Genomic DNA, 23386 nt, shown 5'->3' with positions numbered 1-23386 from the left:
GTGAGTTGGGATTTTAGTGTCTTGGCCCTTTAAGGAATAGTTGAAAGAAAAGAGGAAAGGAAAAACAGACTAGGGCGGGGGCAAGGGTTGGGAGGACAAGAGGGTCCCAGGGGATTTGGAAAATGGGTGGGGGTCCTTTAAAGGGGTCGGTCCAGTGGCGTCGGGTGGCGACGGTCCTTTAAGAGGGGGCGGGGCGTCCTTCGGGCCCCGCCTCCTTGTGAGCCCCCACCTTCCGTGGGCTATGCGGGGGCTCCGTGCGGGGGCGTGGCTGAGTCTATGGGGGCGTGACGGAGTCTGGAGTGGGCGTGGCCTTAGCGGGGCGGGGCCGGGCTCACCGCCCTGGGCTGAGTCTCCCGGCCGCTTACGGCGGACGGCGGGCGGCGGGCGTCGGGCGGCGGGGACCGGGTGCGGCGGTTGCGTCGGCATAGGCGAGAGCAGCATGGATTGGGGCACCGAACTGTGGGTGAGTCCGATCCTCCCTGCTCCAAGTTCTTCCCTTCCTGGGGTCCAGACCCCCGCTTTGCCCCCTGCAGTACCCCAGCGGGGATTCTGCGCTTTCCCTTCCACCGACCCCTGGAAACCCCGCTCTCCGCCCTCATTCGGAGTTTCCCAGGGCGTTTCGGGACTCCGGGGAGCAGAGGGCCACCTTGCAGGAGCGGCGTAGGGAAACTGAGGTACGGGGTTGAATCAGGAGGGCAAAAGAAGTTCTAGGACCAGGCCGGGGCGGCTGGGAGAGGTCACCTATTTTGAGCGCCCTGGCTGGGCCGGCGGCTTATCTTACGGCCCCTGGGTCCCTGCCCGCCGTCCGCCTGTCCGGCCTGGGCGGGGGAGGGGACCCTCTGGCCACTTACAGCCCCACGTGGGACCTGGAAGTCCAGACCGCCCTTTCGTCTCCTCTAATCTACTACTAGGGGCTTGGGACGCCGTAGGGGGGAGGGGGCTGCGAGGATCGGCCTCGCAGCCCCCTCCCCCAGCCCGCCCCGGGCCCTGGGAGGGGAAGCCACCCGAACGCCTCAAACCTTTGCTCTGGAAGCCCCAGGAATTTTTCCCCCTCTCCTAGCCGGGATATATGACCCCTCCTCTTTCTGGGGTGGTGGTAATCCTGGGTTCCTGGGCGCCCTGGGGTAACTAGATAGCCCCTCGTGCCAACTCTGGGATTTCTTTTGGAGGTGCAGTGGAGTCAGTGAGGGAAACCAAGTCACCCCTCGGGGGGGACCCGCGGAAGCATGGCGACCGGGAGAACCTGGTGCCTGCTCTCTGGCCGTTCTGGGGGCCCCCCAAGCTGCGGGGAACCCTGTCCCTCTGGCCCTGACTCACGCCGGGCCGGCCGGATTTTCCGGAATCTGGGGGGGATTAGGGGAGCCGGGGCAGGGGGAGTGGCCTTGCCCCATTCCACACCCCTGTTGGACGTCTGGAGAGGGGACACTGTAGTCCGGCTGGGGCCCCGCCCCTGTTCCCTGGCCCTTCCTGGGAAGGGGAGGGGGTTCCCGCCGGTTTCCTGCTTCCCCCCACCCCACGCCGCTCCGGGGCGGGGCCGGGAAGCCACTCCTTCTGGGAGCTCAGAGCTTGGAGGCTCCCCTGGGCCAGGTCAGCGGGCTGTGGGGTCCCAAAGTCTTGATCCCGGTCCTCCCAATCCCCCGCTAGGATCAGTTTGAGGTGCTTGAGCGGCACACGCAATGGGGTCTGGACCTGTTGGACAGATATGTGAAGTTCGTGAAAGAGCGGACGGAGGTGGAGCAGGCTTATGCAAAGCAGCTGCGGTGAGACCCTAGGGTGGCCGCGCCCTGGGCTTCGGGGGAGCGGTTGGAGGGCTGGGGGCTCAGTCTTCCTGCCTCTCTCCGTAGGAGCCTGGTGAAAAAATATCTGCCCAAGAGACCTGCCAAAGATGACCCTGAATCCAAGTAAGAATGAAGAGGGGAGGCAGAGTTAGATTTGGGAGGACTGGGGTATTGGATCCTTTTCCTCTCCCTCCATTTGGGCCACCCAAGCACTCCTGGCTTCTCCACCCAGTTCCACTTAGAGGTATGAGCTGGGAACCAGGAACCGTATTACCTGGGTTGGAATTCAAAATCCACTACTTTCTAGCTGAACTGCTTTGGGCAGTTGACTCCAGTTCTCCGCCTCCATTTTTCTTGCCTATTAAATGGGAGAGGCTCCAACAGTTATTAAATGAATGACTCTGAGCAAGTGACTTAAGTTTTGTGCCTCTGTCTTCCTCACTGTGAACTGGGGATGATGATCACAATACTGATCATAATGATAATGACCTTGTAGGGGCTCATTTGAAGATTAAGATAATGTGTTAAAACAATGCCCAGCCCATTTCACTTTATTCCAAGCCCCCAGTTCCAGAATCCCCAAAGCTCTAAGAATCAGAAGCTTTTCTGGGCACCTATCCAGAGGCAACCTCTGACCTGAACTAATTTGACATTAATTACATTAATTGCGTTCTTGGTTTTTATCCCACTGAGTGTGAATGTTAATACTTATCATTGAGAGTTCCCGTTGTGGCTCAGCAGGTTAAGAATCTGACTAGTATCCATGAGGATATGGGTCAGATCCCTGACCTTTCTCAGTGGGTTAAAGCCCTGTGTTGCCATGAGCTGTGGTGTAGGTCACAGATGGGGCTTGGATCCTGCATTGCTCTGGCTGGGGTGTAAGGCCTGCAGCTGCAGCTCCAATTTGACCCCTAGCCTGGGAACTTCCATATGCCTCAGGTACAGCCCTAAAAAGAGAAGAAAAAAAATCTCATACAAAAATGTTTATTAGATGCTGCCACTAACACCACTAGGGTAATGTGAAAAGTGATATAAGCATCATATCCCCCTTCTGAACCCCCCTCAAAATCCTGAGAATTCTGAGTTCCCCCTCAGCGGGTGGGGATAAGGGAGATTGGTTAGAATTTATCATTGCTTCTGGGTGAATGTTTTGGAGCTTACACTCTTCTGGGGCATATGGCTTCCAAGGGCCCTGACCCCTAGCCCCTGCCCCCTTCCCCCCACCCCAGGTTCAGCCAGCAGCAGTCCTTTGTGCAGCTTCTCCAGGAGGTGAATGATTTTGCAGGCCAGCGGGAGCTGGTGGCTGAGAACCTCAGTGTCCAAGTATGTCTCGAGCTGGCCAAGTATTCGCAGGAGATGAAGCAGGAGAGAAAGATGGTAGGTGATGCCCTCCTTGGGACTTCCCCAGGGCCCTGGCCACCAGGCTGAGCCTTATTACCCCCTTCTTTCTGTAGCACTTCCAAGAAGGCCGCCGGGCTCAGCAGCAGCTGGAAAGTGGCTTCAAGCAGCTGGAGAATGTGAGTTTGTGCATGGGGAGAAGAGGGGCACCCCTGAGCAGTGGGGTGAGGGTGGCTGATCCATGGAGGTACCCCCTTGGTCTGGCCTGGTCCCCCACCTTCATTGTGGGTTTCCCCCTCCATGTGCTGGGTGACTTCCCACCTGTCCCTGAAACCTTAGTTGGTGGCTCCTTCATGCCGGTCCTGTCCTCTACACAGAGTAAGCGTAAATTTGAGCGGGACTGCCGGGAGGCAGAGAAGGCAGCCCAGACAGCTGAGCGGCTGGACCAAGATATCAACGCCACCAAGGCTGATGTGGAAAAGGTGCTTGTGCGGTCTGAGGCAGGCTTGGGGGGGGGGGGGGGCAGGGCCCGAACCTGGCAGTGACCCCTGCTTTCATATTCCTCAGGCCAAGCAACAAGCCCACCTTCGGAGTCACATGGCAGAAGAAAGCAAAAATGAGTATGCGGCCCAACTCCAGCGCTTCAACCGAGACCAGGCTCACTTCTATTTTTCCCAGATGCCCCAGATATTCGATGTGAGTATTCAAAACCCACAGCCCCACCTCCTCCCCAAACTCTAAAATTAACCAACTCCTACACATTTGTTGAAACCCCAGCTGCAATGCCCTAATCTCTAAATTGAAAGAGAATTAGAAATGAAGAGTCACAGTGCACTCTGCCTTTTCTCAAGCTATTCGTTCTGCCCGGGTTGTCTTTCTTTCCTTTTGAAACTTCTATTTATTCTTCCAAGCCCCAGCAACTACCCCTCAGGAAGATCTTGAATTTCCCTTCTTCTATTATAGCCTTCTGCTCTGTGCTCTGTCCCAACCCTTGGCCTGGCAATATCTGTGCTGGGTCTGCTTTTCCTTCAGATCCCTGGCTTTATATTCACCTCCTTTGAGAAGCCTTTCATCATTCCCTAGGCAAGGGTTGGGGGAGTCCTCAAATTCCCCTCTGAAATCTCCCTGGCTCCATGTTTCTTCTCTTACCACATTGAGCTGGAAGCCTCTCTGTTCGAGTTTGTGTTTTCCTTGCCAGACTGGGCTTGGGGCTGGGGCCAGTGTGGGTCTCCATCATGCATGTGGAGTGAATCCCTGCCACCAGCCCCTCCATCAGCACCCTCTGAGAAGCCTGCACCCTCTAAGAAGCCCTCACCCCCTGTCCCTGCAGAAGCTTCAAGACATGGATGAACGCCGGGCCACCCACCTGGGGGCTGGGTACGGGCTCCTGTCGGAGGCTGAGCTGCAGGTGGTACCCATCATCGCCAAGTGTTTGGAGGGCATGAAGGTGGCCGCCGAAGCTGTGGATGCCAAGAAAGTGGGTGGCAGGTTGAAGGAGGGGCTGGAGGGGCCCCGGGGGCTAGGCATCCGGTCTTGCCCCTGACTGCCCCCACCCCAATCCCATCCCCCAGGACTCCCAGGTCCTAATTGAGTTGCACAAGTCAGGCTTTGCCCGCCCGGGCGACGTGGAATTTGAAGACTTCAGCCAGCCCATGAACCGCGTGCCCTCAGACAGCAGCCTGGGTACCCCCTCGGATGGCCGGCCAGAGCTCCGAGGCTCGAGCCGCAGCCGGGCTAAGCGCTGGCCCTTCGGCAAGAAGAACAAGGTGGGGGCCGTGGGCCCTTGGGGTGGAAGGGATGGGCGTGAGTGGGGACAGCAGGGGCCCCAACTGAGTCAGCCCCAGCCACCGGAACGCTGAGTCCCGGGCAGGAATTTTCCTCTTGGCTGCTGGCCCGGGCTGGAGGGAAGGAAGGCGGCCGGGCGATTGGCCTGGGAGTCCCCCGAGGCTGAGTGGGGGGGCAAGGAGGGGGTGCCTGTGGCGTCTGTCTGCTGCTTCTCAGGATGCTGGGAGAAGACCTGCTTGGGAGATTCAGGGCTGGGTGAAGGCTTGGGACACCCAACCTCAGGAGACCCCCCGAGTCTCTCCACTCCATTGATGGCTTTCTGGGCCCCCAGCCTCAGGCTGTTTTCTCTTGGGATTTTTGGCTTTCAACGGCAGGCACATACCTGGATACTTGTGGCTTAAACCTCTGGCATCCTCCTCTCCCAGCTAGTTTATACCTTACCTTTGATTCCACTTTGGGTCCCTCTTGACATGTTTTTTGGCACCTCTCTTTAATCAATACGTGCAAACCCCCCAGCTTAAACCCCAGCTGTAACCCTTTTGGTATTTCATGCCTTTGAGCCTTCTCTCAATCTTGCCCTTGACTTCTGTGGCCCCATATTTGTCTAAGACCTTGATTCTTCCTGCTTCTCCCTCCACCTTCTAGACTGTGAGCCCGGAAAGCTGGGGGTGTTGGTGGACAGAGACATAGGATGCAAGAGGCTTGGCAGACATGGGGGGAGGGAGGGGGCCGGCCTTCTGGCTCACAATCTAACGCCCTCCCACCAGCTCCCAGATTTTTATGTTGCTCTTTGCATGCATTTTCTGTGTGTGATTGTGCATCTTAAGTTGTGGTTTTCTTACTTTTTTTTTTCTTTTCTCCATTTGGTTTTTTTTTATTTTTTGTTTTTCCTTTTTTCTTTATCGTGTCCACCCGTCCATCCGTCCGTTCATCCGTCCTTGTTTTCTACATCCACCCACCCCTCCTGACTCATGCCATCCCTGGCCCCGGCCGGTAGCCACGCCCCCCACCCCTCTCCCCACTGGGGGGCCCCCTGCCCTCGGCATTACCTAATGGACCCCCGTCCCCCCGCTCCGGCCTCGACCCTTTGGCCATACTGAGTGAGATCAGTAAGTCGGTCAAACCGCGGCTAGCATCCTTCCGCAGCCTTCGAGGCAGCCGTGGGGTAAGTGAGGCCCCCTGGGAAGGAGGAGGGGGCGGCCCCAGCCCGCCCAGCGGCCGGGTGGCGGGACCCTGGGCTCGCTTCCTGCCGCTGGCTGGGCCCCCTCCATCCATGGCCCCCACCTGGACCTGCTTTGCTCTGTGCATGGCCTTTGCCCCCCAAGAACCTTGGGTGGGGAGGAAGGTGGACTTGGTGTGTCTTAGGAGTGTCTTAGAGCCCGCGAGCTCAGCCTCTGTGTTCCCAAACTCAAGTCTTCTTCCATCTTGCAGACGGTGGTGACCGAGGATTTCAGCCACTTGCCCCCAGAGCAGCAGAGAAAGCGGCTTCAGCAGCAGCTGGAAGAACGAAACCGTGAACTTCAGAAGGAGATTGACCAGAGGTGAGGTGAAAGCGTGGGACAAAGGGAAATAATAGATGAAATTTCATCAAAATGCTACTCGAAGGTCTCTCCAACAAACCCTGGGGTCCTGATGGGTTTACCTGTGATTCCTACCACGCTTATGAGAAACAGTTGCTTCCCATCTTACAGAAGTCATTCCAACAAACAGAAAGAGTGAAACCTGCTAGCTCGTTGCCGAGGCTGGTGCACTTGCACTTCCAAAATTGAGCTAGTGGAGTTCCTGTCGTGGCTCAGTGGTTAACAAACCTAACTAGCATCCATGAGGACGAGGATTTGATCCTTGGCCTCGCTCAGTGGGTTCAGGATCTGACATTGTCATGAGCTGGGGTGTAGGTCGCAGACGCGGCTCAGGTCCCGTGTTGCTGTGGCTGTGGTGTAGCCCCGCAGCTACAGCTCTGATTTGACTCCTAGCCTAGGCATCTCCATATGCCTCAGGTGCAGCACTAAAAAGACAAGAAGACAAAAATAAATAAATAAAAATTGAGATAGCAAGAACTCAAGAAAATAAAATTATGGGCATATTTAATTCACTTATGATCTTAGATGCAAAATCCTACCCAAGCAATTCCAATGGCATATTGAAAAATAATAATACATCATGTGGTGGTGATGATTGCACAGCAGCATCAGTGAATTTAATGCCACGGAACTGTATGCTTATAAATAGCTCAAACCAGAAACTTTATATTACGTCTTTTTTTTTTTTTTGCTTTTTAGGGCCGCACTCGCAGCATATGGAGGTTTCCAGGCTAGGGGTCAAATCGGAGCTGTAGCTGCCAATCTACACCACAGCCACAGCAATGCAGGATGTGAACCACATCTGCAACCTGCACCACAGCTCATGGCAACACCAGATCCTTAACCCACTGAGCAAGGCCAGGGATCGAACCTGCATCCTCATGGATGTTAGATTCTTTAACCGCTGAGCCACAACGGGAACTCCTATGATGTCTATTTTATTGCGATAAAAAATATTAATGAAAAGACCAAAAAAAAAATCATGATCAGTTGGGTATTAGCCCAGTAATGCAAAGATGGTTCAATATCAAAAAAAGTCTAGTAGTTTCACTACATAAATTGTCTATAAGAAGAACACATATGGTTATTCATTTAATAACTTAAAACACTTAAAATCTTAACAATAAAAAAACCTGCCAGATTAAAAAAAAAAAGAAAATCTTTACTCAGTCTTTCCAAGCAACAAGATTCTCTTCCCAGTCCTCTTACATAATAAGAATGACGTCTGCCACTTGTGGACAGGCGGCCAAATTATATTTTGCCGTTTGCCCAGAACCTCTTGTACAGGACAGCTTTTATTGGTATAAAGTTCCATGCAAGAACCCTATCATTCCTGAGTTTTTATGGTGTGGGGATTGCGGGTGCATATTCTGGAGTCACGATGGACTGGCCTTGAATTCTAGGTGTTTTCAGGCCTCAGTTTCCTCCTCTGTGATGTACGTCAAGTATTAGGACTGGAAAGAAGTTGAACCCAGGTTGAACATATTCCAAAGGTCTGTGCTTGTAGCCATTCCTGTGTATATAGACCTGGAGGAAATAGGGACCCAGGCCTAATGATTATAATAATAATAACACCTAGCATCTATAGTGTCAGGGTATGCCAGGCACTATTCTAAACTCCTTACATAGATTATTAGAACTCCTGTTTTCCTGAGAGACTGAGCAGAAGTGAGATCCTGATCGTTGAATGCCCAGCGGGGTTCATGGTATGTAGTACTCACTCAATGTCTAGCTCAATAAATAAAGGCACTCTTCCAATTTTACACAACTCTCATGAGATAGGTATAGATATATAGATGTCATGTTTCCTTTATTCTTGACTACGCCCACAGTACGCAGAAGTTCCCAGGCCAGGGATCGAACCCTGAGTCACAGCAGAGACCCAAGGCACAGTGACAACACCAAGTCCTTAACCACTAGGCAACCAGGGAACTCCACCATTATTCTTATTCTTATTTTTAAGGCAAGCATATTGTGGGGTTCCCTGGTAGCCTAGTGAGGTAAGGATCTGGCATTGTCACTGCATGGCTCGGGTCCCTGATGTGACTCCAGGTTGATCCCTGGCCTAGAATTTCCACCTGCCACGGGCTTGGCCAAAAAATAAATAAGACAAGCAACTTCATGCAAACTCCCACAGCTAGGAAGTGCCCACCGTGGGACTTGAACCCAGGCCGTGAAGCCCTGGCTGAGCTCCTTGACACCGAGCCCATTATTTTTTGTTGCATCACATGAGATTTTTTTTCTCCTCTGTCTGTATCATCCTAGGGAAGCCCTAAAGAAAATGAAGGACGTATATGAGAAGACACCTCAGATGGGGGACCCAGCCAGCTTGGAACCCCGCATCACAGAAACCCTAAACAACATTGAACGGCTGAAATTGGAAGTACAGAAGTATGAGGTCAGGGAAGACCCTGGGGAGGGGCGGGGCCGGCCGGCCTGGCTGAGTCACTGCCTAGGGGACAGGGAGGTGCTGGGGGTGCTCCAGCTGTTTCTCATCACCGCCTTGGGTGTGCATGGCTGATCGCAGGAAACCTCCAGGGCCCAGAGTGGGCTAACCCTGGAGGCCTGCCCTGGAGCTGACGGTGGGGTCCTTTCCTCCCAGGCTTGGCTGGCAGAAGCCGAGAGCCGGGTCCTAAGCAACCGAGGGGACACCCTGGGCCGGCACACTCGGCCCCCAGACCCCCCAGCCAGCGCCCCGCCAGACAGCAGCAGCAGCAACAACGGATCACAGGATAACAAGGAGAGGTGAGCAGGGAGGCCAGAGTGTGTGTCTGCATCCAGGCCCAGGAGTGATGGGGAGGGGTCCTGTCCTCACCGGCTTTGCCCTCTCCAACCAGCTCTGAAGAGCCCCCTGCAGAGGAGGGTCAGGATGCTCCCATCTACACGGAGTTTGATGAGGATTTTGAAGAGGAGCCCGCATCGCCCATAGGCCACTGTGTGGCCATCTACCACTTTGAAGGTAAGGACAGCCTGGGTGGCGCATCGGTGGCTTCGGGGATAGCATTTTTGGCTAGGCTCTGTTTAGGTTCACCTTGAGCAGATCTGAGCCCACCGCCACCCCCACCCCATGACAGGGTCCAGCGAGGGCACCATCTCCATGGCCGAGGGCGAGGACCTTAGTCTCATGGAAGAGGACAAAGGTGACGGCTGGACCCGGGTCAGGCGGAAACAGGGAGGTGAGGGCTATGTGCCCACCTCCTACCTCCGTGTCACGCTCAACTGAACCCTGCCAGAGGCGGGAAGAGGGGGGGCTGTTGGCTGCTGCTTCTGGGCCACGGGGGGCCCCAGGACCTACGCACTTTATTTCTGCCCCCGTGGCTTCGGCTGAGACCTGTGTAACCTGCTGCCCTCCCCCCCACCCTGCCCCGGAGCCCCCACTCAAGGGACCCACTGTGCCTTCCACCATCGATGTACATACTCATGTTTCCCATCTTTTCTTCCTGCCACTCGGCTGGGGCCGTTTTGTTTTATATAAAACAATTATGAAAAGCTCTTACAGTCTGTGTCCTATTACGAGATTCTGATACTGGGGCTGGAGATTCAAACACCACCCTCCCGACAGGTGGCACCAGGAAGGAGGAAGGGAAGGCGAACTTGGGCACACGTTGGCATCCCCTGTCCCTTCCTGGGGGGTTGGGTGTGTTGATAGGGAGGAGGGTGCCAGATGTCACCCCTTTGGTGTTCTGCTATAGCTCACTGAGAACAGGTCACACCTGTTGAGCCCCTACTGTGTGCCAGGCATTTTCCACCCATGATCTCATTCAAACGCTGAGCTTTAATCCCCATGACAACCCCTGGAAAGTACACAGTCTCACTTTTATGTTGAAGGCGGGGATAGAGAGAGAGGTCAAGTGATCTGCTGGAAGTCACACAGCATTTAAAATGGATTTAAACTCTGGCCTCTTACAGATCTGCGAGTTCTCTTTAACATTCAAAGCCTCACATTCACCACTTGTGGGATATGTTGAGGGGGGTGTGGGCATGGGGTGGTGAGAAAGGGCGTTCAGAACCTCCAGATGTCGGGTCTTCTCATATGGGGAAGTAGGCTGCCCTCCCTTAGGATTCGTGCTCAGTTTTAGGGTGCAGGGTGCGTTCTTGCAAACCAGGACCCGTCCCTTCTGTGAGGCTGGGTGCAGGTCCCACTGCATTTGGCTGCCTGAGGACACTGGGGATCCCTGGAAGACTGGGTATCGCCGCGTGAAGAAGTGGATCTGTGCTTTCAAAGGTCAGGCTCCAGGCGCTGCGACAGGACACTGAGGACGTGCTGGAACTTGTCGAAACGTGTGACCCACGGTGCCCCAGCCCCTCTGCTTCCCCAGAGCAGCCTCCGCAAGAAACCGGTGGTCAGGGCCTCTTTCAGCTCAGGGTTGGGCTGGAATCCTGGGGGCGGAGCCAGGTTAGCTGGAGGCGTGGCCAGGCACCTGCCTTACCCTCTGATAACTGCCTGGTCCCCTTGGGACTTTGACCCAGCAGGGGCCAGGAGGGATTCTGTCCCAGGTTATCTGAACTGCTGGGCAAGGTTAGCGGGGAGGGGGCTCCTGGGTCTCTGCAGGGAGTGGGGTGGGGGTGGCTAACGGGCCCAGTGGAAGCGGGCTCTGCCAGGAGTGCATGGGAGCAGTCTGCTCCAGGTGCAAGACCTGGTGGCCCCACCTTAGGGCTTGTGCCTGGAGATGGAGCTGCCCCGGGGGGCGGGACTTGGGGTCCAGGCTACCCTACGCGACAAACGCCCAGGGGGTGGGGGTGGAGTTGGGCCTAGTTGGAGGGAGAAGAGTGCTAAGTGAAGGCAGGAACTACCCAGGTGGGAGATTCTGGAAGCTGGGCTGCCCCAGAGAGGTGTGGCTCTGAGCTCAGAGGGAGAGCAGTACCATCAGGTTGAAGGACTGAATCATTTTGGGGGGATCGAGATCCTCTGGGGGCAGGACCTTCCCAAGTGTGAGAGAGTGGGACTCTGCGGGCGTGGCTCTGGGGGGATAGGGCCGCCCTTTAGGGGCGGACGGCACCATCTGGTCTATTGCAGCATGCTTGAGTCGAGAAACACCCACCCAGGGCGGGGCCGTCTCAATTTGGGTGGGGCCCTCAGTTTGGGAGGTGTAGCGGGAGGCTCTAGTCCCTGGGCCGGTGGGTTTGGGGGTGCCGGGCTACAGCATACGGCGTGTTCTTAAAGTCAGGATCCTCTGGCAGCCGGGCGCAGATGGGGCGCTCACCTCGCAGGCGCCGGGCTGTCGCCTCGCGGAATCTGGGCGCGTCCCGGGCCGTCTGACGCGCCCGGTCCAGGGTGCGCAGCAGCCGCTCGCAGCTCTCGTCCAAGGGCCCCGGGACTTCCTCGCCCTCCAGCAGGCGCACCACGGGTGCCACGTGCGGCAGCGCCACCTCGCCCGGGTCGCAAGGTCCTGTTGGGGTAAGGGTCTGGGCTGGGCTAGGGGCAGAGGGTGGGTCCTAGGGTGAAGAGGGTGCGCCATACATTGGGCCGAAACACCCTAGGACAAAAGCAAGGGGTGGAGTTTGGGTCAGATACGAAGTCTTGAGCAGGACCGAGTCAGGGGAGGGGCCCAGGGAAGGGGCGGAGCCTAGGAGATAGTGAGGGCGGGGCCTAGGGATCTGGTCCTGGACCTAGCTTCGCACAGAGGGCGGGGGCTAGGGCGAGGGGGCGGGGCCTTGGACCCAAACAGCCAGCTGAATGTAGGGCGGAGGTGGAGCAAAGGACAGAAACAAGGGGTGGATTTTGGTTGGAAAGAGACCCAGAGGCCAGAGAGCCTAGCAAAGAGCTGGATGGGAGACAGGGACCAGGCCTAAGGCGCGGAGTGGGGTACTAAAACCCCCGCGGGGCTTAGAACCGGATTGAGGTCCTGATTAGAGTTACCACTTATCTAAAGATGCCACTCACCGGTGCCCTCATCCAGCGTCCGCATTAGAGGCTTCAGCTCCTGCTCGAAGGCCAGCGCAGCCTCCGTGTGGCTCCTCCGGAGCTGGCGCCACGTGCGTTCCAACCGCGACACCTGGAAGAAGAGACCCGAGCCCGCCTTCTCTCCACTCTTCCCCTTCACTTGCTCTCTGGCCTCGTCCCGCATCCCTGCTTCCTACGCACCTGGGGCATGAGCAAGGCGCCCATGACCGCAGCCAGTCCAGGCAGGTCCCCCGCCGCCCCTGGCCGCAGCGCCAGAGCCAGCTCCACCAGGCCCTTCAGGGCGGCGGCGCGCTCCTCCAGCGGTCCCGCGCAGCCCAGCACTGCCAGCGCCCCCGCCAACGCCAGCGTCTCGAGCCTGCAGAGGCGGAGGGCAAGGTTTTGGAGGCAGTGGCGGGGTTTGCGATGTGGGGGTGAGGAGGGAGAGCAGGTGACACAGCTCATCTCCCCTCCTCCCTGGGGGGCCGTGAATGGGGGGGAGGTTGAGGACCCTAGGGATTTTAGGTGGCTGCCTTACCTCTCCAGCAGTTCCAACCTCAGGCGATGTCCATGGGGAAGAGTGAGCAGCTCCAGACCAGAGGCAACCCCCATGGCGCCCCGCTGAGCCTTGGTCACCCCCAGGAGGCCTGTCTCCTGGCAGTGGGGGAGGGGTAAGAGTAGGGAGTTCAGAGGAGCAGAATGAGTAAATGGGTATGAGGTGAGACTGGGCCATGCCCTGGCTTCAGCCCTACCTGGTAGGGGACCCACCTGGCAGTCCACCAATAGCAGGTGGAGGGCAGTGCTCCCAGGATGGTGCTCCAGGAACAGGCCACGGAGAATGCGCAGGGCTTTAGGTTCCAGAGGCCGATTCTGGGGGCCCAGCAGGCAGGAGGGGTTGTCAGGGGGACAGAAAGAGACCTCACCCTGTGGTCTTGCAAAACATCTTTGCTCCTCCTCCTCTTCCTCTTCATTGGCCTCCCACCATGGTGCCTCTGGCTCTGGGCAGCTGTGGCCAGGGGGTGTTCCATGGACCCTAGGCACTCGGGGCACCAGCTCACAGTACGTTGGGGAGCGTCCAGAGGCATCAGGCAGCATCAGTGAAGGTGTTCGAGGTGGCTTGGTTGGTGCCTTGGCATGAAGCTGCCCATCGGAGGCCCTCAGGTTGTCAGCAATGGACCCCAGGAGAGCTGGGGTCTTTAGCAACACAGGGTCACTTCCTGTCCGAGGCAATGCAGATGCGGGCACAGTGGAGGCTCCTGGGGGTCACACAAGAGAGGGTAAAAGAGGTCCACAGAGAAAATAGCTGGTTGGGGCTTTGTGGGGTACCAACCTCCAGGTTCATTCACTCGTTCAGCCAATAACCAGGTACCCCACCTAACCTGGCGCAGCTTTGGACTTGAACGACTTCACCAAAACTCCTCTAGCCCATATGGAGTTTTGCAAATTCTGAATGCTAAATTTTAAATTTGAATTCTTTGTTCTTGCCCCTCGGTTCCTGCATTGCTATAGCTGTGGCATAAGCCAGCAGCTACAGCTCTGATTCAGCCCCTAGCCTCGGAACCTCCATATGCCGTGGGTGTGGCCCTAAAAAGCAAAAATAAATAAATAAATACTCCCGTCTCCATACTCCTTACTCTGTTCTACTTTAGTTTTTGCCCCAAAGCATACATAATTGACTAATTTTTGTTGTTCATGGTCCTTCTTCCTCTAAAAGGATGTTGGCTCCACCAGCGCAGGGATCTGTGTCATTCTTGTTCATTGATGTTATCACAGCACTTCATACAGTCTCAGGCATGTCACGAGACTTTGGGTGGAGGGCAGGGCTGACAAGGCAGTCAGGACACAAAGGGGACTCTTCCTTTATGTAGGATTATCAGGGTCGGCTGCTCTGATGAACTCATGTTAGATGAGAAGGAGTCAGTCAGGTAAAGGTAGGGAATGAGCTTTTTCCAGTGGTGAGAATAGCAAGTGCAAAGGCCCTGAGGCCGGAACATATTCGGCAGGTTCCAGCAACTGTAAAAAAGACTGTGTGATTGACGTGAAGAGGGGATGTAGCAGGAGTTATTAGGTCAGCCATGGTTAGAGCATATAGGGCTCCTTGGAATAATAACAAACCCACATTTTATTTTCTTCTTCTTATTTTTGGCCACACCCACAGCATGCAGAAGTTCTGGGGCCAGGGATGGAACCTGTGCCACAGCAGAGACCTGAGCCGCAGCAGTGACAATGCCAGATCCTTAACTTGAGCCAATAGGGAACTCTGGAACTCCATAAACACATATTTTTTTTTAAATTTTTTTACAAAGTTCCTGTGTGTTTTTAAATTACTGTGACAACATGAAGAGTATTACCATCCCTTTTTTCCAAAAGGTTAAGTCCCCTGCCCAAGGTTCCTTAGGTATAGCCTGGCAGAGCCGTCCCTGAGCTCTGTGCTGCCTGGGAAGCCCCTTACCTGGTCCAGGGTGGTCTTCTGTTGGGTGCCCCACATGCTCCAAACCCACAGGCTGACTGTCACTCCGCTTCCTAGCCCTGGGGGAGCAGAGATGAGGGAGATGTGTAGTCCTACTCTGAGCAGGGTCACCCCCGACAATGCTCAGAAAATCTTACATCCTTGGATCCCAACCGGGGGCTGGTCATTCCCCCAGGGGCACTTGACAATGTCAGGAGATATTTCTTGGTCATCACAACTAGGGCGTGGGGTAAAGAGGATTCTACTGACATCTAGTAGACAGAGGTCAGGGATGCTGCTCAACATCTTTTTTTTTTTTGTCTTTTTACGTTTTCTAGGGCCACTTCCACATCATATGGAGGTTCCCAGGCTAGGGATCGAATCGGAGCTGTAGGCACCGGCCTGCACCAGAGCCACAGCAATGCGGAATCCGAGCCGCGTCTGCAGCCTACACCACAGCTCACGGCAACGCTGGATCGTTAACCCACTGAGGAAGGCCAGAGATCGAACCCGCAACTTCATGGTTCCTAGTTGGATTCGTTAACCACTGAGCCTCGACGGGAACTCCGCTGCTCAACATCTTATGATGCGCAAACAGCACCTTATAACCATGAATAATCTGGCCTAGGGAGCTCCCTAGTGGTCTAGTGCTTAGGACACGGCACTTTCACTGCTGTGGGCCAGGTTCAATCCCTAGTCTGGAACTGAGTCTCAAATCAAGCCATTTCATGCTGTGGCCAAAAAAATTTTTTTAAACTTTTTTTTTTCTTTAGGGCCGCACCTATGGCATATGGAGGTTCCCGGGCTAGGGGTCCAATCGGAGCTACAGCTGCTGGCCGAGGCACAGCAACGCCAGATCTGAGCCATGTCTGCGACCTATACCACGGCTCACGGCAACGCCAGATCCTCAACCCACTGAGCGAGGCCAGGGATCAAACCCACAATCTCATGGTTCCTAGTTGGATTCCTTTCCTCTGCATCATGACAGGAACTCCTTTCTTTTAAATTTTAAAAAGTGGAGTTTTTGTTGTGGTTCAACCAGATCAATGGTGTTTCTGCAGTGGCAGGAAAATGGGTTCAATATGAAGCTTGGTGCAGTGGGTTAAGGATCTGGTGTTGCTGCAGCTGTGGTGTAGGTTATAGCTCTGGCTTGGATTTGATCCTTGGCCCAGGAACTTCCATATGCAGCCAAAACAGAAAAAGCGAAAACAACAACAACAAAAGAATAATCTGGTCTCAAACGCCAATTGTGGATAATGCTCAGGTAGAGAACACTGGGGGTTACTGGGTGTCATCTAGGAGAGAGGGAGCCTGTGAGTACCTGAGTGGCTCTGTCTGGGCCAGGCTTTCTGAAAGGCTGTCCTCACTAAAGCTGCGTCGAATTGGTCCTTGTCGCATCACGGGCCTAGAGGCCACAGCCCCTGTGGCCTGGGACAGTGGACGCTGGCCAGTCACATAGCTGCACACCAGGGCAGGCAGGCTTGGGAAACGCTCATCCTCCAGCTGAAAGAGGGCTGTGGGCCGGCCTGGCCGGGGACGCAGGGTCACTCGGAGCACCTCAAAGTGTAGGGCTGAGCCCCGCCAGCGGCAGGAGATCACAGGGTGGCCCCCTCGGGAACCGGATGCCCGAACTAAGAAGTCACCATCTTGCTGGAGAAGAGCCTCAGCCTTCTGGGGGTGGAGGAAGGGGGGGGGCGGGTTAGGCATGAGCCCGTTATCAGTAGTTAATGATGACTCCCCACCATCACTCCCCCTACCCAAGAAAAGCCACCCTGGATACTGGATAGTTTTGTGCCAAACCATTTCTTTTCTCATGTAGCCTCTGGACTACATTTCCCTGGCTCCCTTGCAGTTAGAGTCATCATGTGAAAAGATCTGGCCAATGGAATGAGGGAAGAAGTGCTCTGGGGAATTTCCAGACCTGGCCCATAAAACCCTCCTGTACAATCCTACAGGTTCTGTCCCTTGTCAGCTGATGTCCCCAAAGCCCTGGGGAATGGAGGAGGTACAAGATGGACAGGACTTGGATCTGACTCATTTTGGAGCTCTGCATCCCCACTCCTCAAACACCTTGGACTGTGACATGAACTAGCCCTTAAATGTTTATCAAGTCTGGCTGGTGATGTCTTGGGAATGTTTGTTACAGCCACTATCTGACACTGACTAATGCAACTTCCAACTTGAGGACATGTGCTGAGTTTGCTATGAAATGTGGCTCCCAGAAAAGCCATTAGCTAGATCCTTCCAAACAGACTGTGACCTTTAAATCCACCTTTATAAAAATAGTCAAGCAATTTTACACCAGCCATGGTGGCTGATGTGAAAACAGGAGCCTAGGATCATAACATCAGAGAGGGGCAAAGCAGAGCTGGTGTTGGGGGCTGGGGACTGGATAATTTGTGCAATGGACACATGTACACACCTTATTATGTGCTAGGCACTGTTTTGGGTGTAAAATGTATGAACTCACTGCATCCTCTTTTTTTCTTTCTTTCTTTTTTTTTTTTTTAGGGCCACAGATGCAGCATATGAAAGTTCCCAGGCTAGGGGTCCAGTTGGAGCTATAGCTGTTGGCTCACACCACAGCCACAGCAACTCAGGATGGCATCTGTGACCTACACCACACCTCGCAGCAACGCCAGAACCCACAGAGCGAGGCCAGGGATCGAACCTGTGTCCTCATGGATACTAGTTGGGTTTCTTACTGCTGAGCCACAATGAGAACTCCTGCCTCCCATAATTTGAGTGGATTGCCAGGGTCCTGGGACTCCTGAAGGTGGCCCTTAAGTTAGAGATGAAGGTGAGGAGCCTTGTATTAAGAGGGAGATGGGGTCCAGGGGGGACACAGGATGCCTGGGATCCACAGAGAGAGAGACAGCAGAACCAGGGGGTGGTTTGAATGGTCGTTAGGCCCCTCTTCAATCCCTGTCACCATCCTCAACACCATCTCAAAGGAAGTGATAATTTAAACCCAAGAAGTGACTTGCCACACCAACCAAGCTTCAAGATAGTCCCTCGCTTCCCAGCCACCCCTTCCAATAGACCTTGACCCTAAGCCCCTCATCTGGGTCCCTGGAGTCCCCACTAAGTCCAAGGTGGGAAAAACTCCCATCAGATGGTACAGAGGTGCTGTAGGAGGCAGGGGTACCTGGCGGGACAGGGGGCCATGGTACCAGGATTGACCAGCCAGGTCCTCTCCATCCTCTGGCACCTGCATGGAGCTCTTGGGGGCAGAGGGTGCAGGGGCTGTGCTTTGTACTTCCAGCAGGTCTCAGTCTTCCTCATCTGTAAAATAGGAATAATTATTCTTTCTTTCTGAGTGGCTGGGTCAGCCCTTTCCACATCTCTCATAGTTTTGAAGACAGCAGCCCACATCCTATCAAGTCTTAACAGACAACTCTCTCTATATGTGTAAATATATATTATATTTTAAAGCAGTTACTTATACTCAGATTCTATCTATCTATCTATCTGATCAGTTTAAAACTGAGTTATGAGTAACTTTTTAATTTTTTTGTTTTCGGCTGCCCTGCAGCATATGGAGTTCCCCGGCTGGGATCAGATCCAAGCCGAAGTTGCAATCTACACCACAGCTGCAGCAATGCCAGATGCTTTAACCCACTGTGCCAGGCTGGGGGATCAAACCGGTGTCCTGACGCTGCAGAGATACCACAGATCCTGGTGCACCATAGCAGGAACTCCAAGTAACTTTAATTTAGAATAGGCTATGGTTTCATGGAACGAGTCATGCATTTACTGGGATTCTTGCAAAGGGAGGAGACTTTCACATCGCTTTAAAATGTAATGCAATTTTTTCTGCCTTTTTTTTTTTTTTTTTTTTAAGACTCTCCTGCAGCATGTGGAAGTTCCACCAGGGATTGAACCCTTGCCACAGCTGTAACCACAGCTACAGCAGTAACAACACAAGATCCTTAACCTGCTGAGCCATGAGAGAACTTCTGCAATGCAATTTTTAATTCAGGGAGTTCCCTGGTGGTCTAGGGGTTAGGATTCAGTGCCTTCACCACTGCAGTGTGGGTTCAGTCCCTGGTCTGGGAACTGAGACTCCACATCAAGTTGCAGCACACTGCAGACAAAACAAAACAAAACAAAACAAAAAACAAAAAAAACCCAAAACAAACTAAAAAAAAGATTTTTTAATGCAGATGACATATGCTCTGTTTTGTAGAAATTTGATTAAAGAATTCACAAACCGGGAGTTCCCGTCGTGGCGCAGTGGTTAATGAATCCGACTAGGAACCATGAGGTTGCGGGTTCGATCCCTGCCCTTGCTCAGTGGGTTAACAATCCGGCGTTGCCGTGAGCTGTGGTGTAGGTCGCAGACGCAGCTCAGATCCCATGTTGCCATGGCTCTGGCGTAGGCTGGCAGCTACAGCTCTGATTCGACCCCTAGCCTGGGAACCTCCATATGCGGCAGGAGCGGCCCAAGAAATGGCAAAAAGACCAAAATAAATAAATAAATAAATAAATAAATAAATAAAAATAAAAGCATTAGGTAAAAAAGAAAAAAAAAAAAAAAGAATTCACAAACCAATATTCTTGGGGCACCCATTCTGTGCCTGGCACTCATTCTACTCGCTAGAAGTGAACGAAATAGAACAGAATTCCTGCCCTTAGAGATGTTCTAACTGGGAAGACGTTATTAGGAAGATAAATAAATAGATGAATAGCCACAGAGTAGATCAGAGAGACCTAAGTGGGAAAAGGACACCAGGAATGGGATATGAAGATTCAAATGGTAGAGTTAAGGTTTTCCACAGGGTGGCCCAGGAAGGTCTCAATAAAGATTGGGAGATTTTACCATTTTTTTTTTTTATTTGAAGAAAAAAAATTTTTTGGCTTCCCCCATGGCATATGGAATTTCCCGGCGGGAATGAATCCAAGCTGCAGTGAATCCAAGGTATGGCTGTGACCTACGCTGCAGGTGCAGCAACGCAAGATCCTTAACCCAAGGCACTGGACGGGGATCAAACTGGGGCCTCCACAGAGAGGAGCTGGATCATTCACCCACTGAACTACAGCAGGAACTCCCCAGATTGGGAGAAAATTGAGGGATCAAGTCAGGTGGTGCTTAGGGTGAAAGAAACTCCAGGCTGTGGGAGAAATTTAATTTACCAAAGTCCATAGCATCTCAGCCACCTATGTGCATGCTCAAGGATTTTTTTTTTTTTTTTTTTTTCAGGGCCGCATCTGTGGCATATGGAAGTTCCCAGGCTAGGGGTTGAATTGGAGTTGCAACGGCAGGCCTACACAATAGCCACAGCAAATCGGGATCCAAGCTGAGTTTTCGATCTACACCACAGCTCACAGCAATGCCAGATCCTTAACCCGCTAAGAGAGGCCAGGGATCAAACCCACATCCTCATGGATACTAGTTGGGTTCTTAACCTGCTGAGCCACAACAGGAACTCCTCAAGGATTCTTAGGTTGCACAGAAATCTAACCCAGGAGTTCCCTGGCAGCCTAGTGGTTAAGGATCCAGCATTGTCACTGCTGTGGCGTGGGTTCCAACCCTGGCCCTGGGAACTTCTGCATGCCTTGGGCTCGGCCAAATTTTTTTTTTTAATCATTGGGAAAAAAACCTAACTCATACATGGCTTTCCAATGTAATGCCATTTTTTAAGGACATTAAAAGTTCACATTTTTGTAGAAATGTCAGCGAACAGCAAGTAGGCATTTGCAGATTTTTTTATTTTGGAGCCAATCCATTTCATTATTATTGTGGTCAATCTCAGACAGTTTAGGACCCCGTTGATCATCACTCAGACCTCAGACCTGTGTGTCTCAAGGTTCTGCTGGAGAAAAATGCCCTGGATGGAAGAGAAGCTGGGGTTTACTTCTTGCTTCCCTGCCCACAAGGTCTCCAGGGTCTGGCAGGGTCTGCAGGGAAATAGCACCAGGATTCTTGTGACTTGAGTCAGCTGGGCTGAGGGCCTGAAATGGGCAGGAAGTTCCCAGACTGGCCCAAGGTGGCTTAAGGGGCGGGGAGCTGAGCAGAGCCCTGGCTCCAGGCGCCGCATACCTGAACGCCAGGTGTGTCTCCTGGATGCCTGTGCACTTCCTGTTTGTCAGCAGGGCCAGGCCTGGCCTTCATCTTAAGAGTCTCCTGGACTCCAGCTTCGTCTGTCTTATGTGCCCCTTAGTGGATGTGGCGGTGGGTCACTGACAAATCTCTGGTTAGTTCAGGGGGAGCTCAGCATGGGCTCAGGTCAGCCACAGGCCAATTAAGTCATCCTCCTGCCCTGCATCCTTTGGAATAATTTCTGGATATCTGGGCAGGGGAGAGAGGAAGAGGGCAGAATCAGGAGAGGTGGATGGTAAGAAGCACACCTGGGGAAAAGAGGTAGGGGATTATTCATGCTCTAGGGATCACATACATGTAAAGAAAGGGACAGCCACTCGGACAGAGACAGTTGGACAGAGGACTCAGATGTGAGCAAACACCGACTGGTTGAAGGCATACAGCATGCCAGACCCTGGAGAAACAGGAATGAATGAGACCAAGGCCCATCTGGTGGCCAAGACACACAACAAACAGAGACACAATGAATGAAGAAAATAATGTCTAAGGGTAAACAATGAAGATGATGAAACAGGGAGGTGTGATAAGGAAGGCAGGACAAGTTTGGCTGCCTTAAATAGGCAGCCCACCAGGTGACAAGGGAGCTGAGATCTCAGTGGAGGAGAGACAGTTATGCCAAGACGTGGAGAGAAAGCAGTCCAGGTGGAGGGTAGAGTACCTGCAAAGGCCTGGGGCCTGCTTTTTACATTTTATGTCAGCAGGGAGGCTGGTGTGGCTGAGTGCTCTGAGCCAGGAGCTAAGTGGAGAGCAGTGAGGTCGGCAATGGGTGAGATGATGCAGGGACTGGAGGACTTCGAATTTTCACCTCAGCAGGATGGAAGGGGAGCTACGAAAGGGTTTGACCTGAACGAGGGGCACCATCTGATTTGTGCTTTAAAAAGATCGCTGGGGCAAAAGTGGAAGCAAGGAGGCACTCCATGTTGCACAGGAAACACGCTTGGAGGAGGATGCCCAGGTACATGGACACGCGTGAAGTACAGCCACCCAATCAGGTGACCCCTTTTACATTCCCGGACGCGCGTGGACAGACACCCAGATCCTTCCTGCGAGCCGGTGGTCCCACCTGCAAAAAAGAGGGCTCCCAACCCCAGTAATAAGCCGATCCTGGATCTGCCTGGGGCCCCTCACTTACCTGGGCCGGGACCCGCGGAGCTCCCAAGAACCTGAGGCCAGGCGGAAGCCTGAAGCTCTGAGGCTCCCCTCCCCTCCCTCCCTGCCCCAGCCAGGTCCAGCCTTCACCAGCCGCGCCCGAAGGGAACCGAGCCCCATCACCTGGTCCCGCCTACTTAAAAACACTACCCCAGCAGGCCCCGCCCCTTCTTCAGCTGTACCTCCGGGGCTATCGCCCCGCCCCTTTGTTCTTGCTCCTCCTCCTCAGAAACGTCTTGGCGTTAACCACGCCCCCTTGGGAGGAAAAACCACCTTCCCATAGACCACGCCCCCTTGGGAACTCCTTAAGTATCTACCAGTGGGCCCCGCCCTCTCGGAACTTGCCCTGTCCTCCTCTGAGTGGCCACGCCCACTCATTTCCTAGGCCCTCTTTCAGTTCCGCCCCTTACGACCCGGCCCCTTGATTCCGTTTAGGGCCTCGAGCTGGCCGTAAGCACCCCCGACCCCTGGGGACAGGGCATGGGGATTGTCTTCTAGCCCTTCCGGGTAGGGGCGGGGCGGCCCCTACCGGCCCTCTCGCCCGGCAGGGAGTGACAGTGGCCGTGACGTAACGGGGTGCGCTTCCTCCTGACCGCCGCCCCCGGGTTTCCGGGAAGGAACCCCATTGAGGGTTCGTGTTTTGTGGAGAGAGATGCGGGAAAACACGACAGCTTCTCCCAGTAATCGGAAGTTGGAATTGATCAAAACTCTGGCGGGACGTGGGGGGTAAACATTCGGGTGGTTTCCTGGGTGGAGGGAAGGAGTGGAAGGGGGCTTCCATCATGCTGCCTGGAGACTAGCATGAGAAAGGTGGGAGGGATCCGGAACCAGAAAGAGGACGCTCTGGTCAAGTTTACTGAAGTCAGTAACAGAATTGAAAGCCACAGTGGCTGCTAACATTCATTAAGTGCTTACTGTATGCCAAGACTGTTACGCTTGTTGACTTTCGTCAATGCATTGCATTTTAACATAGACCTCTCAATGAGATGGGTACTATTTTCACCGCCCCCACTTTCTGGATGCAGAAATTGAGGTATGCGGCAACGAAGTCGTTTGCCCAAGTTTGACACGGCTTGTGATTGGTCATTGGTCGAGGTGGGAATCAAGCCCAGAGCCCTGGAACGCTATCCTGTCCTCCTCTGAAACTGGCAGCCCCATCTCTGATCCCTACCATAATTGTAAACGGTGAAGATTACTGTCATTTTACAGATGAGGAAATTGAATAAAGAGCCATCGATGCTTGGGGATGAAAGTTTTGGTGCCTGTAGGACCGAAAATCTGGGAATTTCCAGACTGGGCTTTCCCCCTTGTCAATGTGGAAGA

The 23386-nt window shown here is 53.8% G+C and overlaps 2 protein-coding genes and 1 long non-coding RNA gene across 15 annotated transcripts; 2 read left to right on the top strand and 1 right to left on the bottom strand.

Moving 5' to 3' along the window:
- Positions 1-346: 346 nt before the first annotated feature.
- TRIP10 (thyroid hormone receptor interactor 10) lies at positions 347-9977 on the top strand. 2 transcript variants are annotated; one of them, XM_005654730.4, is made up of 15 exons: positions 347-463; positions 1645-1760; positions 1845-1901; positions 3008-3155; positions 3233-3295; positions 3494-3598; positions 3684-3812; positions 4447-4593; positions 4688-4882; positions 5899-6066; positions 6333-6442; positions 8747-8879; positions 9084-9226; positions 9319-9440; positions 9556-9977. In XM_005654730.4, the coding sequence occupies exons 1-15, from the start codon at positions 440-442 to the stop codon at positions 9702-9704; spliced, it is 1809 nt and encodes a 602-aa protein (XP_005654787.1). In that variant the 5' UTR covers positions 347-439; the 3' UTR covers positions 9705-9977. The 2 variants fall into 2 exon arrangements, with proteins under 2 accessions (XP_005654787.1, XP_003123174.3); XM_003123126.7 differs by lacking the exon at positions 5899-6066.
- Positions 9978-10236: 259 nt separating this feature from the next.
- SH2D3A (SH2 domain containing 3A) lies at positions 10237-22105 on the bottom strand. 12 transcript variants are annotated; one of them, XM_085013147.1, is made up of 13 exons: positions 22047-22105; positions 21573-21650; positions 21210-21308; positions 20855-21103; positions 17960-18096; positions 16133-16482; positions 14815-14891; positions 13131-13618; positions 12901-13016; positions 12567-12741; positions 12366-12477; positions 11686-11871; positions 10237-10861 (listed from the first exon to the last, which is right to left on the bottom strand). In XM_085013147.1, the coding sequence occupies exons 5-13, from the start codon at positions 18026-18028 to the stop codon at positions 10701-10703; spliced, it is 1734 nt and encodes a 577-aa protein (XP_084869273.1). In that variant the 5' UTR covers positions 18029-18096; positions 20855-21103; positions 21210-21308; positions 21573-21650; positions 22047-22105; the 3' UTR covers positions 10237-10700. The 12 variants fall into 12 exon arrangements, 7 of the variants coding, with proteins under 7 accessions (XP_084869273.1, XP_084869274.1, XP_020939634.1 ...); XR_014837688.1 differs by lacking the exon at positions 22047-22105 and having other exon boundaries at positions 11686-11958; positions 21573-21977; XM_085013148.1 differs by lacking the exon at positions 21210-21308.
- Positions 11742-13982, top strand: LOC146405514 (uncharacterized). Its single transcript, XR_014837690.1, has 2 exons — positions 11742-11879; positions 12355-13982. It is a non-coding gene; the product is annotated as an uncharacterized LOC146405514 (long non-coding RNA).
- Positions 22106-23386: the final 1281 nt, after the last annotated feature.

The sequence above is a fragment of the Sus scrofa genome, chromosome 2 (assembly GCF_054392235.1).
Source record: "Sus scrofa isolate SSC_HxYL_T2T_F1_AM1 chromosome 2, Sscrofa_HxYL_maternal_Yorkshire_Landrace_v2.0, whole genome shotgun sequence".
Taxonomy (NCBI): Eukaryota; Metazoa; Chordata; class Mammalia; order Artiodactyla; family Suidae; genus Sus; species Sus scrofa.
This window is presented reverse-complemented; position numbering and strand designations above follow the sequence as displayed.

Coding starts and splice junctions, on each gene's coding strand:
- TRIP10 (XM_005654730.4), top strand. CDS start 440: ATGGATTGGGGCACCGAACTGTGG. Junction 1,902..3,007: donor AAAGATGACCCTGAATCCAA/GTAAGAATGAAG, acceptor CCCCCACCCCAG/GTTCAGCCAGCAGCAGTCCT. Junction 9,227..9,318: donor TCACAGGATAACAAGGAGAG/GTGAGCAGGGAG, acceptor CTCTCCAACCAG/CTCTGAAGAGCCCCCTGCAG.
- SH2D3A (XM_085013145.1), bottom strand. CDS start 18,028: ATGCAGGTGCCAGAGGATGGAGAGGACCTGGCTGGTCAATCCTGGTAC. Junction 16,483..17,959: donor ATGGCCCCCTGTCCCGCCAG/GTACCCCTGCCT, acceptor CTCCACCCCCAG/AAGGCTGAGGCTCTTCTCCA. Junction 11,872..12,365: donor GACGCTGGATGAGGGCACCG/GTGAGTGGCATC, acceptor TTACCCCAACAG/GACCTTGCGACCCGGGCGAG.